Below are 14,843 nucleotides of genomic sequence, written 5' to 3' on the forward strand. Positions count from 1 at the left end.
CCAAAAAAAAGTCATACTAAGATTTGGTTACAATTTCTGTTTTATTTTTACATGTTAACTATTTTGCCTGGAACTTGTAAATGAAATTTAGAAGTGTAGTATATTTAAGTGAAAGTATATCTATCCATATACTACTTTCTTTTTTGTCTATTTCTCCCCTATTTTTTGTATTAATATAACCTCTCCTAAGAAGAAACCACTAGTAGAGTGGTTGTCTTTTGTGAATAGTATGTTCATAAGATCTGAGAGTCTCTGTCTATAGAAGATATTGTCTTTGTGTTGGGTAACAGGGAGCTATCAGATAGCAGTCTGGCTATTAGTACCTTAATCTGCCTGACAGTGTTAGCCTTCTGATAGGATGACTTGTGAAACCCACCGCTCACTTGGGAAGTACTCAAGACATTCACTCACTTTTTAACCAGGCTGCCTCTTCATGGAAGCCAACCCTTTAAACAAACCTTTCTGCTTATAGGAAATACAGATGAGATTAATTTGGAGACAAGCTCTTGCTCTGTTGCCCAGGTTGGCCTGGAACTTCCCTGGTGCTCAGGCTAGCCTCAAATTCATGAACATTTCACTTCTACTTAATGATTTCTACAATTACAGGCAGGCTGCCACACTTTACATTTGATTTATTTATCTTCATTTTTCTCTTTTACCTTCTATGAGGAAATAATCTAATAAAGCAGAATAGATAAGATTACAAGGCAGCTGGCCTGGTTCTTCTAAAACAGCAGGATTCTGTTAAAAGATGGGTGGATATTAAGCAGACAAGAGAGGTCTAACTAACAGTTACAGTGTGGAAACTGATTTGATTCTCGAACAGGAAGAGAAAAAACGTTAGAGACTCGTGATGGGCAGTTGAAGATACTTATGCATTATTTATAAACTGGTTGGTAGAACCACTACCTTCTTGGCATAGACTATAGTGTTGTGGCGCCATGGAATGCCCCTCGCTTTCAGACACATGCTGTAGTACAGAGGGCATGGGGAGTTCCCCTGCAGCACGACTCCTACTGGGAGTTCAGATGCGAAAAGGAAGTAAGCCGGTGTATAAAGGAAGATTCAGAGGGAGACAGAAGCAACAGCAAATATGGCTAAATGATGGCCTCTAATTAGTAGTCACTTATGGGGAAAGGGGATTTGGGGTTCTGCTACAAGGCCCAGGATACCCCAAAACTTATTATGTAACCCTGGATGACATAAAACTCCTTGATCCTCAGCATTAAGCTACCAGGTGTCACCTCTGATGAGTCTCTATGGAGCACTTTACTGCTGCTCTTTAAATGTCCTTGGGGATTCTGGGGAGGAAGGTTGTGTTGAGTTCATTCTCTGCATTTAAACCATGGACTCACTGGGGCTGGCTCCCTGGCTCCTACAGTAGCAGCTAAGTCCTGTCATGTGGCATTTGCCGAGCCATGAAAAGTTCAGTGGGTGAGCGAGTGAAAGAATGGAACAGGGAAAAGTCATTTCAGGTGGTTCTGAGTCCCATTTCATCCTTGTCCTATAAAAAGTCAAAGAACCTAAGAACCGCATTCGCTTGGAACATTTGCCAGCAGTTGAGGCTGCCTCTCATGGACCCACAGTTAAAAATTCCTGGCTAGGTAAAAAGCGGCTTTCCAAGAATGCTCGGCCATTTCTTTCTGCCCACGGTATATCTTTCTGAATGTCACTCCATTACTGAGTGGAAGATAGAAGTACAGTATTGGTGATCTTAGACTTTTACCATTTAAAAAAATTTGGAATTTGTCTCAGACTCCTAAGTGTCGGCTATGTCAGTAGAATTGAGAGAAAGAATTGGTATTAAGGTTTTGGCAACTGCCATTTTAAAAAGTGGTTGTTGCATCTCTTTCTAGACTAGGAAGGACAGGCTGAACTTTGAGAGATGATTCTAGCTAGTGAGGTGGTTATCAGACAACACACCACTCACCTGCCTGGGCTCTGTGGCTGTGTTTTTAGGGAGACAGCACTGTAGATAAGTACTCTTTTTGTCTATTTCTTCTTCTGATTTGTTTTAAATAAAAAAAATTTTTTTTCTGCTTTCTCTATTAACCATGACACTATTTAACTAAGAAAGTGTTGGAGTAAAAATTGTATTCTTTATCCTATTAAGGTTATTTCTTAGACTTTTTCCTCTTTTTTTTTTTTTTTTTTTTTTTTACCCATTCACTACCATTGACCCAGAACCTTTCCCACCATCATTGCTTGCTCCCAAGGAGACAAACCCAGAGTCACGGGCAGAGGAGGACCTCTATAAATTTTGTTACTCTGGAAATGGTTCATAAGCCACAGTTTGTAAAACACTATTTTATGAGAAAAGAAGATGGGATGAAGACAGAAAAGGACACCCTTGGAAACAATAACACTGTGGTGTGACCACAGCAGCCCGTGCCAGGAAGTCATGAGTTCTAATCCTAAATGTGTTTCCCAAGGCACAGTGGCCGCATTGAATGGAAAAGTGCTAAAGAGAGCCTTTTGGTTATTTTTTTCATTCATCATTAAGTAACTCTTCATTGCATGTAGGTGAATGTCTGCCAGACCTGATATTGTCTCTGGCTTGTCACAGTGCTAATTTACATATGTAAATGCCAGTATATCAAAGACAGTGGCCAGTGCTATCAGAGAGGAGCAGGTCACAAGCATGGGTAGAATAGAACAGAGGATATAGTTTCCACTCTGTAGAGTCCTGGAGATCCCTGGGAGAAAGATGACATTACCCTTACCTAGGTCTTTAAAAGCAAGGTTGGCCTTAGAACTTGGAAATTTGTAGGGAGAATGTCTCCATACAGGAATAGAACAAACAGTGAGTTAGAGATTAGAGGATGCACAAGTTGAGAATGTGAAAGCTTAACTTAAAAAGTGCCTGAATCCTAAGCTGAATTTCTGTTTATTCTTTAAGGAGCTAATAAAGGGTTTTGACCATACACTTGCTATCTGCTAATTAATCTGGCAATAACCATGACCATGTGGGGAAATTTCTGTGATAATTGGTAGGAGTCATGGCCAAAATCTAGTGAGGTAAATAGTGACCAAGTGCTGTGGAGACTGGGCAACTGCTTCCAGCTGAAAGGGTTAGAGATGATGTTATCTTGGAGGGACAGGAGACAGGCTCACCTAGAGGATGTGAAAGACAAAGGAGCAGAAAATATCTTCAGTGTAGTTCTTTCCTGCACTCTTGGCTAGATCATAAGGAATACAGAAGGTGCTTAACTATTCTTCATGTGTTCTTTTCTAGAACCCATGGCTTCAAGCAAAACAAACTGTCTTGGAAGTTTACTGTCCCTTTAAAAAGTTCTACTAACCCCTCAGTCACGTGCTTTCAGGTTATATAACTGTTGCCCAGAATTGGAATTCTGCAGCCTCCTGGAATCTCATTCTTTCCCTCCCCCACCTGGCTCTTTATTTTCTGTGGGTCAGGTTTAGCTTCTTTCTAACCATTGTTGCGGAACTCTTTAAATATTTGGTCTCACAGGTTCTAAAAGCTGGCAGGCCAGGCTGCTCCCTGCATGTTGTGAGACCAAAACCTTCCAAAAAGGGGGCCAGTAAAATCTCAAGCATGTTATGGAGTGAAGTAGCTAGAGGATGCGATGCGCCTTCATCCATCCCCACCAGCTCTCAGCCACTGTGGCCCACAACCAGAAGGAGCCCTCACACACCATGTTGTCATGGCAGGTTCCTAATTGTGGAGATGACAGTCAAATCAGTGAGTCTCAGTACTGAAGACTGAGGGTTATCAGGGACACTCGTTGTTCATTACTGCTTTGCTTTCCAAAGTGAGTGGGCAAGTCTAGGACAAGTTCCACACCTGTAGAATAAATCCTTGTTGGGAATATTCTGAGTTTGACTCTATCTAGAAGTTTGTTCTGAGTTCATACTGTGTGGCTCTCATCAGTCGCATCTTAAACTATATGGATTTGCTTATTACCCACCTCCCCACCACCACTTAGCTTTGGGAAGCTTGACTTTCTTTAATTAGGAAATGGGGCAAAAGGTATCTTTGAATAGGAAATTAGGTAGAATCAAGGTAGAAGCTAGAAACTGCAACTGTCTTCTAGAAGAAAGTTACAGGTGGTTTTTCTAAGTTTCCTAGGAGCCAAAGTAAAGACAGAAACTTAAGTATAAAACATAAAAATTTATGCATTTGTGAAATCAGCTCACAAGACTGTTTGCTTGTATTGTACCAACTTTACACATAAGAATTCATAAAAGAACACCAAATGGTCAGACTGGCTCCTGTATCCACCAGCCTTCATGCAGCGAGCACTATAGTCCCCTGTTGGCTTCTTACAGTGTCTCTCAGGACAAGCTTCTGTGCTGCTAAAGCCTCTTGTAAGCCAAGGTTGTGCTGGAGGTCTGTATGGAATGCCCCATAGCAGGTCATTGATCTCCTTGCAGAACCCAGCTTCAGGGAGATGCTGTACGACAGAAAAGAGCCAGAGGCAGATGAGTCTGACAGCAAATGCATCTGGCAGGAACTGCTGTTACCAACTTAAAGGCGCTAAGAAATCTTATAATTAGAAAATAAGTCCAGCATATACAAACATTGACTGAATGTTTTCATTTAATGCATTAGAAACATTAACGTAAAGTCATCAACGTTCTATCTAGAGCATGTAGTAATGTTCTTCAGTGTTGAGGATCAAGCCTTGAGCGTTGAGGTTCTGTCACTGAGCTACATCCCATCCTTTCAAACAGCAAACATTTAAGCATACTGCCTGTGTTACAACTAGCCAACTCTGCTATTGTGTCAAAAAAAAAGTATGAGCCTATCCCAATAAAGCAATATCTGAACTTACATAAATGAATTAATACAATTTTCATGTGCCATGAAATCATGCTCTTTTGATTTGTTTTCAACCATTTAAAAATGTAGAACTAGGGCTGGAGAGATAGCTCAGCACTTAAGAGCTGCTCTTCTGAGTACCTGGGTTTAATTCCCACATTCACATGGCAGCTCACAACTGTTACAAGATCTGGCACCCTCTTCTGGCTTCTGCAGACTTCAAACATACAAGTGATGCACATATAAGCAAGTAGGCAAAGTACCCATACACATAAAGTTGACGTTGGCTTTCAGGCCATTTACAAGCAGGTGACAGACAGGCCATGCTTGCAGGCAGACTCCTGTCCCGAAGTACCGCTCGCTCAGCTTAGCTTCACAGTAAGACCCTTTAATACTGTCCCTCATTGTTCACTTTAATTTAGATTTTGTGTTTCTGGTTTAAGAGCAGATGAAAAAGATGGAGTAAACTAGAAATTTACTCAGAAACCAACTGTTAGAAAGCAAGGGGGAAAATATACAAACTAACCACAGAGGTCATACTGTATTGCCAATGACTGTTTGTCAATGAATGTTTCCGGCTGGAAATGTCCCAGTAGGCATTAGCATTCATTCATTGTGTTTGTAGAAATGAATGCCCCGGAGGCCCCAGACATTCACAAAGACACAATTTACTAGTTAATCCTCAGTAGAATTGTGCCTCACCTAAACTAACAGCATTAAAAAAATTTTTTTTGACCTAGAGGTACATTCTTTCAGCATCTTATGACATCATTATGATGAAATAAAAGGACCAAACCATTCCTGTTATCCCATGTGACATGTCAGATTTAGTTACACAAGTGTTTTTATTGAGTAATGCTCATGAAGCATTTGAGTAGGTTTTATGGATGAAACAAAAGGGAGCAAGGAGCAATGTGTCCTTCCTTTATCTTGTAAACTAAGTTCAAGGCTCTCCCCTTTGTACAGTCAATCACTGTGTAGCCACAATCAACTTAGTCTTCCTGGAACTTTCCATTACTATTTATCCAAGATTTCATCGTACACCAGTCAGGATGGCTAAGATTTAAAAACTGTGAATAAACAACTGGATGAATGAATACATACATACATACACATGCAGTAGATGACAGCATGGATGTAAGGGAAAAGGCACACCTTACTGATGGTGGGAATGCAAACTGGTACATTCACTATGGAAACCAGCATGGAAGTTCCTCAAAAAGCTAGAAGTAGATCTACAGCATAATCTAGCTATACCACTCCTAGGCAGATTTCCTAAGGATTCTGTACCCTATAACGGAGAAAATTGCATGACCATGTTCATTATTGCTTTATTTATAATAGCCAGAAATAGGAACCAGCTTAGATGTCCATCAACTAATGAATGGATAATGAAACTGTAGTACATAGACACAATTAGATATTAGATATTAGACATCAGAGAGAACCTGACCAAGAGGACCTGTCTTTCTTGGAACAGAATTCTTTTTGGGAAGCTTCTTTTCTAGAAACCACCTCCTGGATGCCCGGTGACACCTGTTCTCTCTCAGGGCAGGGAGAAGTTGGGGTCAAGTCACAGAGAGGAAGAGAAGAATGAGCACATTTTTTTCTCTCCCAGTCTCACATTTCTTCTTCCTTATGTGCAAAACAAACTGTTCTTTAACAGTCTAAGATAGTGGGTTACTTGTGCTAATTCTGTTTTCCATCTTTCCTAGAAAAGACTGTATCTTCACCATTGACCCATCAACTGCTCGAGACCTCGATGATGCCCTCTCCTGCAGGCCGCTCGCTGACGGTAGGACAGACATTCCTCTGCTGCTCTGTATAAAGAGTAACTTGCATGCCCACATGCAGCATACCCATGTCAGGCTTCCTCATGTTCTGTAGGCAGCTTAGTGGACAAGGATGGATTTGCTTCATTCAAGCTAAAAGTTAAGGTCCCATGGAGGCTCTGGAGAGGGAGAGAGTGGGAAACGTCCTGTCACTAGCTGTTTGTGGGTCCTAGAAGAGGTAGCCATGAAAGCAGAAGAGCTACTTCTAGGCCTCGGCCCTCCTGTTAGCTTGGGTATGAGGGATAATAAGAAGACTCCCTATGGGCTGTACTCAAGAGAGACTGGTGTTTCCTTCAAGCTTGGCATGAAGGGGCCTCTCTCAACACATGCTGTATAGTGGGCAGCAGGCACACCCTCCTGACTCAGGGCTCTCTAGGCCTGACCTGCAGAAGCCCACTGTTCCTTGTAGCTCTTTGTCTATAAAAAAGAGTGTGAATGGCTGACTGTTAAGGGCCTTTTAAACATTCTTTGGGGAAAACAAAAGTTAGGGATGACTGTAGTAGGAAGAATAGCAGCAGCTGATTTTCAAAGGATCTGTGGAAAAATATGAGGAAAAAAACATCAGTTCCCACCCCCATCCATGCAGATAGCATTTCCAGGTGTTTCTGGCCCTTTTCTGCAGGGGTGCCTTGGTGATTACAGTGACTTTGGCTATTCCTGGGAATTACCTTGGAATAACATGGCCTTTGATACTATACCAATGAGTTAGGCGCATCCTGCTTTTACTCTGCCACAGAGCATTGATTGCCCACCTCCAAAGTACTCAGCCCTTGTCTTCTTCTGGTGCAAACCTCTGTGCTTCCCTCTCTGATGCAATGAGCAGTGAGAATGAGTAGGCATAAGCAAAGAGACAGAACACATTGCAAAAAACTGCTTAGCCTCTTTTAGTAGGAGCTTTCCACCCCTCTCCCCCAATAATCATGTGGATGAGGCTGCTCTGTGCTAGGCAGCGCTCTGTTGCTGAGCTGTATCCTCAGCACATACTCTCAGTTATATATTTCCATAATCTAAAATTAGAACATCATATTTACAAGAGCCAACTTTGGCCCAGCCAGCGCCTTATGTTTGGGCAGTCTCTGCTGTGTACAGCAGCTTCAGTAAGCTTGCTTTCTGCAGATCCCACTTTCCAAAGCGCCAGTGTGAACAGTGCCCTGTCCCCACCCCCTCCATCCTCACCCCCTGTCCTAGTAGAAGCTTGCTGGTGCTGGGCCTCTCTCCCCTTGGGGTTACAACTCTTCTCTGTTAGTGGTTGAAGACAGCTGCTCCATATATTCCCTCCCGTTTTATAGATGTTTATGACAAAAGTCTAATACCTGTTTCTCTATCTCTGCTAGCCTCAAACTCTTAAACTTTCAGGGAGAACAAGGAAGCTAGCATATGCTCTTCCTTGCTCACTCTGCTGAGCTACTTTATGTCTAGTAGGCAAGTGTGTGGGCAAAAGTTTCATGGAGGAAATGGCAAAAAAAAAAACTACAAGAAAAGCAGATTAGTGGCAAGAAATATTCTTTTTTTTTTTTTAAGGTTTATTTATTTATTATGTATACAGTGTTTTGCCTGCATGTACACCTGTACACCAGAAGAGGGCACCAGATCCCATTCTAGATGGTTGTGAGCCACCATGTGGTTGCTGGGAATTGAACTCAGGACCTCTACAAGAGCAGACAGTGCTCTTAACCTCTGAGCCATCTCTTTGCACCCAAGAAATATTCTTTATTTTTCAGATCTTTGAAAACCACACAGACATTGTTCAGGGGAAATTCAGGCACAGCAGGCAAAATAAGTTATAAAAAGATTGGAAAAAAAAAAAAAAGAACCGAGAAACTTTACAAGTGTAGGCATACAGACCTGGACTGAAGATGAGGTAAGGATCACGATGGGTGAGGTAAGGTAGAGATGAGGAAGAGAAGAATCTGTGGAAACAAATGGCAGAATAGAGAAAGAAAAAACAGAGGTGGCTCACCCTGGATAATGGGAACCATCTGTCCACAGGTAGAAACTGGAAAGTCAGAACATGCTGAGTTTGGCCAGGCGATCACGGTTGCCTGTCTCATCATATGCAGTTACATGAGTTGCTGCTAACCTATTGACAATAGAATAGATAAACTGAAAAAGTGATGTCATAAAACTGTAAAAGGAGAGCCCTGGGGGAAGGTGACACACCCAAAGGCAGAGAATGAGCTTCCTAGGATGATGGGATCACGAGCAATTTTCCTCTCTGCTCTACTTTCCAAATTTTATAATGTGGTAATAGTAGCTTTGTAATGAAAAAACTTTGTAGTAAAAAATTATGAGGTGCCAGAAATCACAAGCTGCCCAGTAGTCACCCACGGTACCAGGTGATCAGACCCTTCTATGTACTTGGTATTTCTTGCATTCCAGAGAGACAGTTGACATCTGTGCGTTTGGCGAGGCAGCAGCAAAAGGAAGAAACCAGGGAAATCTTGGGAAAGGCCCGAGGTAGTCAGTCAAGCATTTTTATGGTGGCACTTCCACAGTTGGCCATTGTGACAGTTGGTTCTGCCAGGATCATTTATCCAGGGAGATGAAAAGTGAAAAGGCAAGTCCAGTTTGGATTGGGAGGGTGTTGGCTAAGTTCAGGTTCCATTAGTTACCAGTTCATGTCAATTCCTACTTAGAGGAAAAAATGTTTACTGTTTTAAAAAGCAAATAATGTTTTCTAGCCAAATTTACATAATTATGTTTATTTAAAGAAAATACTGTATAAAAGTTATGTTTTCCTTTGGTCTCACAGAAATCATCTGAATGGCTATTCTGTGAAAAATCAATTTACAGATAGATAGAGCCTTCTAGTGCTCACACTCCCTTTCATAGAGTTCCAGTGTATGCCACGGTCTTTCCTATCAGATACAAAATACAGGTAACCAATTGTGTAAAGTATTAAAATTAACTAAAAGGAGGAGGAAGTGTCCCTCCACCTCTCTTCCAAAGCAGCTTCCACCACTCATCTGACCTGGGATTCACTCCTTTAGCCCAAGACACACCTAAGGGGAAGGAATGCTCTCCAGCAATGTGGATTCTTTCACTTTTGCTTAATAAAATGTTTAATAAAAAAGTGGTATTGTAGTGATATCCCAGAATCTAAAGACAGTAAATCCCTGTTTGGTATTTTATGATTGTAACAGATTTCTTGCAACACACGTCACAGTTGACCTCACCACTTTAGTGTGGGAATACCATAGTTATAAGCTCACCCTCTGGTTTCTTAATAACCCTTGCAGTATCCACTTTTTGAATATCCAGATTGTATTTTAACTTGTTACCTTAAAGGTAACCCATTTTGCCATAAGATGGTGTGGAAGAATCAGAAATATTCTTATCTTTCTGCAGTTTTCCATCTGTCAATCCTGTCAATGTTCCTCGGTGCCCTGCAGCACAAATACCGTGTCTCCTGTGAAACCCCTTCTAAACAAGAGCTATCATTTTTCTTTTACATCACAACATCTCAGCTAAGAATCCTAAATATTCTTTCCTGTCTTGTGGCCGATATGGTGTGAATCCATTTGCCATGTCATAGAGCCTCCTGCCTTTGTGAGGTCTAGGCTGTGTGGTTCCCTGGCTTGCAAGCTGTTCTAGCAAGTTCATCTGTACTGGAAGAGTTAGCATCTGGATAATAAGTCCCCTTTATCTCACTTACTGCTTTTCCCTAAGTGTCAAAGAACAAATGGTCAGGCAGGACCTTAAACTTTAGTTGCTTCTGGATCCCCACAATTCTACAGCATGTTTTGTAATTTGTACTCTCTAATGTTTGCGCTGTCGTTGAACATGGCAGGGTTAGCCTTGTCAGGACTTAGAAATGAATGGACAAGAATAGGGAACAGCTGCTAATGAACTTTGGTTTCTATTTGGAGTTGGTTGATAGTTGTATAATTTCATGAAAATATTAAAACCACAGGGGGAAAATGAGTGAATGAGCAAGTAATGAATGAAATAAAAGATGAATGAATAAGAAAAATAAGTGAACAAATCTAAATCCAATTATTTTTATGCTTTATGAAAATCAGAATTTAGACTTTATCCATGACTAATCAGAGATCTGAATGGAATGTCCATCTGGGTTCCAATAGTCACATCTTTTTTGTCTCCTCCTGGCTGTTCCCATTTCTGAAGCATGGAATTCAAACCAAAACACCCATCCATTTTTATAGGCACCTGTCTACCTATCCTCACTGCCCGCCCCACCCCTGGCAAAATATGAGGAAATGGATGTCTTCCGGCCTGCATACCTCAAAAGAGTTCAGTCTTCCTCTGCTCTCAAGGCACCTTTCTCCTATCGAGGCTGCTTGATTGCCCAGCTGTCTTTTATTTTCCTATTGCTGTGATAAAATACCCTGACAAAAGCAACTCAGGGTAGAAAGGGTTTATCTCAGCTTGCAGTTCGAGGGCACAGTGCATCATGGCAAGGGTATCAGGGCAGCAGGAGCTTAAGGTATATCATATCTACAATCAGGAAATGGAGCAATGAATGCTTGTGCTTAGCTAATTTCTCCTTTTTATACAGTTCAGGACCCAAGCCAAAAGAATGATACTGTCCACTTAGGTGTGTGTCTTTCTACCATAATTAATCTAATCAATACAGTTCTGTAGCCAGCATTTGCTACTTTGTGGGTTCCTTTTTCTCTCTTCCACCCTTCTCTATACTTATCCCCCCCTCCCAATTCCATTCCACCCCACCCTACCCCCCCCCCAACACACATACTAGGTAGGAAAGAAGGAAGGATAAGGATATAGGGGAAATGGGGCATTGTCGTTGTTAGACTACCTCCTGCTGATTAGGGGCATTAGCATTCTTTGGGGCAAGTTTGATCTTTGCCATCAGGATATTCAAATTCTTCTAATCTCTGCGCATGACCTCTTGACAAACTGCAACAGCAACCAGCAACCAGCAGCAGCTGCCACAGCCCCTCTCGGGGCTCTAGCATTTATATACACTCTCAAAAGTCCCAGAATTCCAAATGTCATACACTTGCAGAAACTATCTACAGCTGGCAAAATCACACCCTTGCTAGAGCACGAGGCAAATCGTAGTCAGCTGCTGTGGACAATCTGAAGCAGTCCCCCAGATGCCACACCTGGGATTAAAACAAAAACATATTCCCATAGCATTTCTGTGTTTTTTTAAAGAGATCAAAAATTCTCACTACACAGTTACTTCAAAGACATGAGGCTAAATAATCCCTCACAGTATCTGGTGACCTGTCTACTTGGTGATTCCAGGTCCTGGCAAACTGCAAATTAGCACTAACCATCGTAAGCTTTTCATTCCATTCTCTTACTAGGATTGCCCAGGAAGCCCACAGCAGTCAGCCAGGAGCCAGCATTAGAAGCAGTTCCTGTGAGGTGTTCACAGAGGCGTTCATTCCTTACTTCAGCAACTTCACCATAAATTATGAGTGACACTTGCCAAGAGATTCTTGTCATAGCTGATAACCTTAGAAGCAAAGGGAAGTAGAAACTAGCAAGACCTTGACCCCTGTGTACCAGGCATAGGTTAGAGAGCCTGATGCACAGACTGGGTGGAGACAGTTTTAAAAAGCCAAAGGCCAAGTTAGAGTGTCTGGATCTGCCACCAGAAAAGAATAAAGTCGTGGAACTTCTGCATGAGAAGATGTTTAGCACAGCCCCCAAGGCCAGGCCAACATTCTTCCCCCACTGCAAATGTAAGGACCCTACACACAGTGTTCTTTAGATATTGTCCTTCATTGTTGAGCCTATCCCAGTCCTGCCACAGCTCAGGAACCTGCACTCCCTCTATTGAGGCACATAAAGGAGCAGTCTGTGCTGCCGTCATGTCACTGCTTCTTGCCCTGTCTCTTCTTCCTGCCTCTCAGCAGGGCTTCAGAAAGCCTCGTGAGCCAGGTTGTCCTCACTCATCATCTGTCTTCATAAATCCAAAGGGACCTGCTTGCCCCTGGTTCTGTATTGGAGACTGCTGGATTTTCCATCACTGTCTGCCCTGTGTGCCCACAAGAGCTGTAGGACAGGCTTCCCTTTGAGCTTGTTTCTTCTCTATCCCTTGCTGTCATAAACACATTGCCCACTATATAACCTACTGTTTTAAAAAAGACAACCCTGGAATCACATTGGCTACCCTTGCCCTTGCCCTAACCCTAACTCTAACCCCCTAACCCTAACCCTAACTCTAACCGTAACCCTAACCCTAACCCTAACCCTAACCCTAACCCTAACCCTAACCCTAACCCTAACCCTAACCTTGTATCAGTGAGAGTGTGCAGAAACCAATTACCTTGTAGCTGTCAGGAAACTGACTCTTCTGTGGTGTCTCATTTATCTACAATATCTACTTTGAAATTGCTATACATGCTCCAACTAACTGTTTATGTTTAAATTATATGTCTTTCTCCATCCTTCACGCTCTTTTTTTTAAAAGTGTGTTGGATTTTATGAAGAGATTATGGAGAGTTGAAGGTTCGAGTATCATATTTCCCTGTAACCCATGCAACTACTTTTTTAGCATTTCTTTACAGTTAAAGTAAGGTAGTGTAGTTGTCTTGGTTTATTTGCTTATTGTTTCTAATACTGTTACCCAATTAGAGGAGGAGATGGAAGGAAACTCAGGTGCTGAAGTGGATCATTGGGCAAGTTTTAAAAACCTTGTTCGATAGCATAATTGTTTATAAAGTCTTTTGTAGATATAGGCTTTCTTTTGTTTGACCATTTTCACAGTATGAAGTTCAACTAAAGTCTTTCTGTCAAGTTATCAACATTGAGCAAAATAAAATTCCCTTAGTATATGAGTGTATCAGAAGTTTGTCTTATATTTTTATATACATATTAAGACCCAAATTTGAGAGTTAAAATTTAAAAAAGAAAGCTGCCTGGGTGGCTATTGAGATGGCTCAGAGTAAAGAGCGTGTACTGTTCAGTTCCCAGTACCTTGTCAGGCAGCTCACCAGTGTGTATTACTCCAGCTCCAGAGGAGTTGCTTGCCACAGGCACCTGTACTCATCATCAAGATACATATACAAGAAAAAATGTAGCTGACCTTAGAAATGCATTTTAAGATGAGTCCATGTAACACACATTTAGTTTGCTTATTCTGAGGATAATGAGGACTGCTGAACCTTACACTGTACCATAGCCTCTGACAGCTCGGACTTGGATAGATCAAACAGGCTTCAATGCAGAAAGTATTAGTACATGGAAAGCCTCACTAAGTTATTGTCACAAAGGCCCACTTCAAGAAAATACAGTAACACTAAATACATATAAACAATTGGCTTCAAAACATATAAAACAAAACTTACCAGAAATACAAAGATGAATTAATAAAATTTTTATTGCTATGGGTTAATTTCATATACTTTTCTCAGGAAATAATACTTTAAACAGACCAGACGTTTGGTAAAATTACAGAAAATTTAAGCCACATAGCCAATATCTGCTCTAATAAGCTTTTCTAGACCTTTACTGTTTGAAAATGCATATTATGCATCTTAAATGTAAGATACAGTTATTATTTTCTGTGCAAATTACAGTGATTTTTAAATCTCTTAAAAATAACTATGAGGAAAAGTATTCTGGAAAATAAAATACAAATGGGAAACTTAACCATTAGATTTGCCTTTTTTTAGTTTATTCTAACTTTGCACTTAGTCTAAGACACAAAACAAAAGCCCATGAAATGTTACTGAACTGAGACCTGAATCATACTAATATAATCTAGCATGTGGATCAGACTCCCTTGCTAGGAATTTGGCTAGTGTCAGCTTAACGATGAATAGCACTACATCACAGACCATAAGGCGCCCTAGTCACTAGCTGTGACCCCTGCCACATAGATTGTGTCATCCCCTCATGTCCCATCCCAACCCATGGAAGCAAAGGCTATGCTCTGCCATATGGCTTTGTCATGCTATAATAAGTCAATGCCTACACCCCATCTTTCTATAGGAATAGCTGGTTATTTGATAAATATTTAGAACATTACAAGAAATTCACTTTATAAGTTTGTTTTCCAAACACCTTGAGTAGGAACTCACTACACAAAAAGTTCCTTTGAATTTGGTCCTCCATGACAAAGAAGCCAAATCTGTTCAATGGAAAAACGATAGCATCTTCAACAAATGGTGCTGGTCTAACAGGATGTCTATATGTAGAAAAATGCAATTAGATCCATATTTGTCACCATGCACAAAACTCAAGTCCAAGTGGATTAAATACCTCAACATAAAAGCAGAGACATTAAA

General features: G+C 41.2%; 1 protein-coding gene across 4 annotated transcripts in view; it reads left to right on the plus strand.

Moving 5' to 3' along the window:
* DIS3L2 (DIS3 like 3'-5' exoribonuclease 2) overlaps positions 1–14,843 on the plus strand; it is a 317,418-nt gene that overhangs the window by 194,018 nt on the left and 108,557 nt on the right. For all 4 annotated transcript variants that reach the window (XM_084779161.1, XM_084779164.1, XM_084779163.1 and 1 more), the window contains one exon: positions 6,499–6,578. In XM_084779161.1, coding sequence (XP_084635287.1) covers positions 6,499–6,578 — 80 coding nt within the window. The remainder of the gene's footprint in view (positions 1–6,498; positions 6,579–14,843) is intronic.

Source organism: Acomys minous, assembly GCF_964271855.1.
Source record: "Acomys minous genome assembly, chromosome: 4".
Lineage (NCBI taxonomy): Eukaryota > Metazoa > Chordata > Mammalia > Rodentia > Muridae > Acomys > Acomys minous.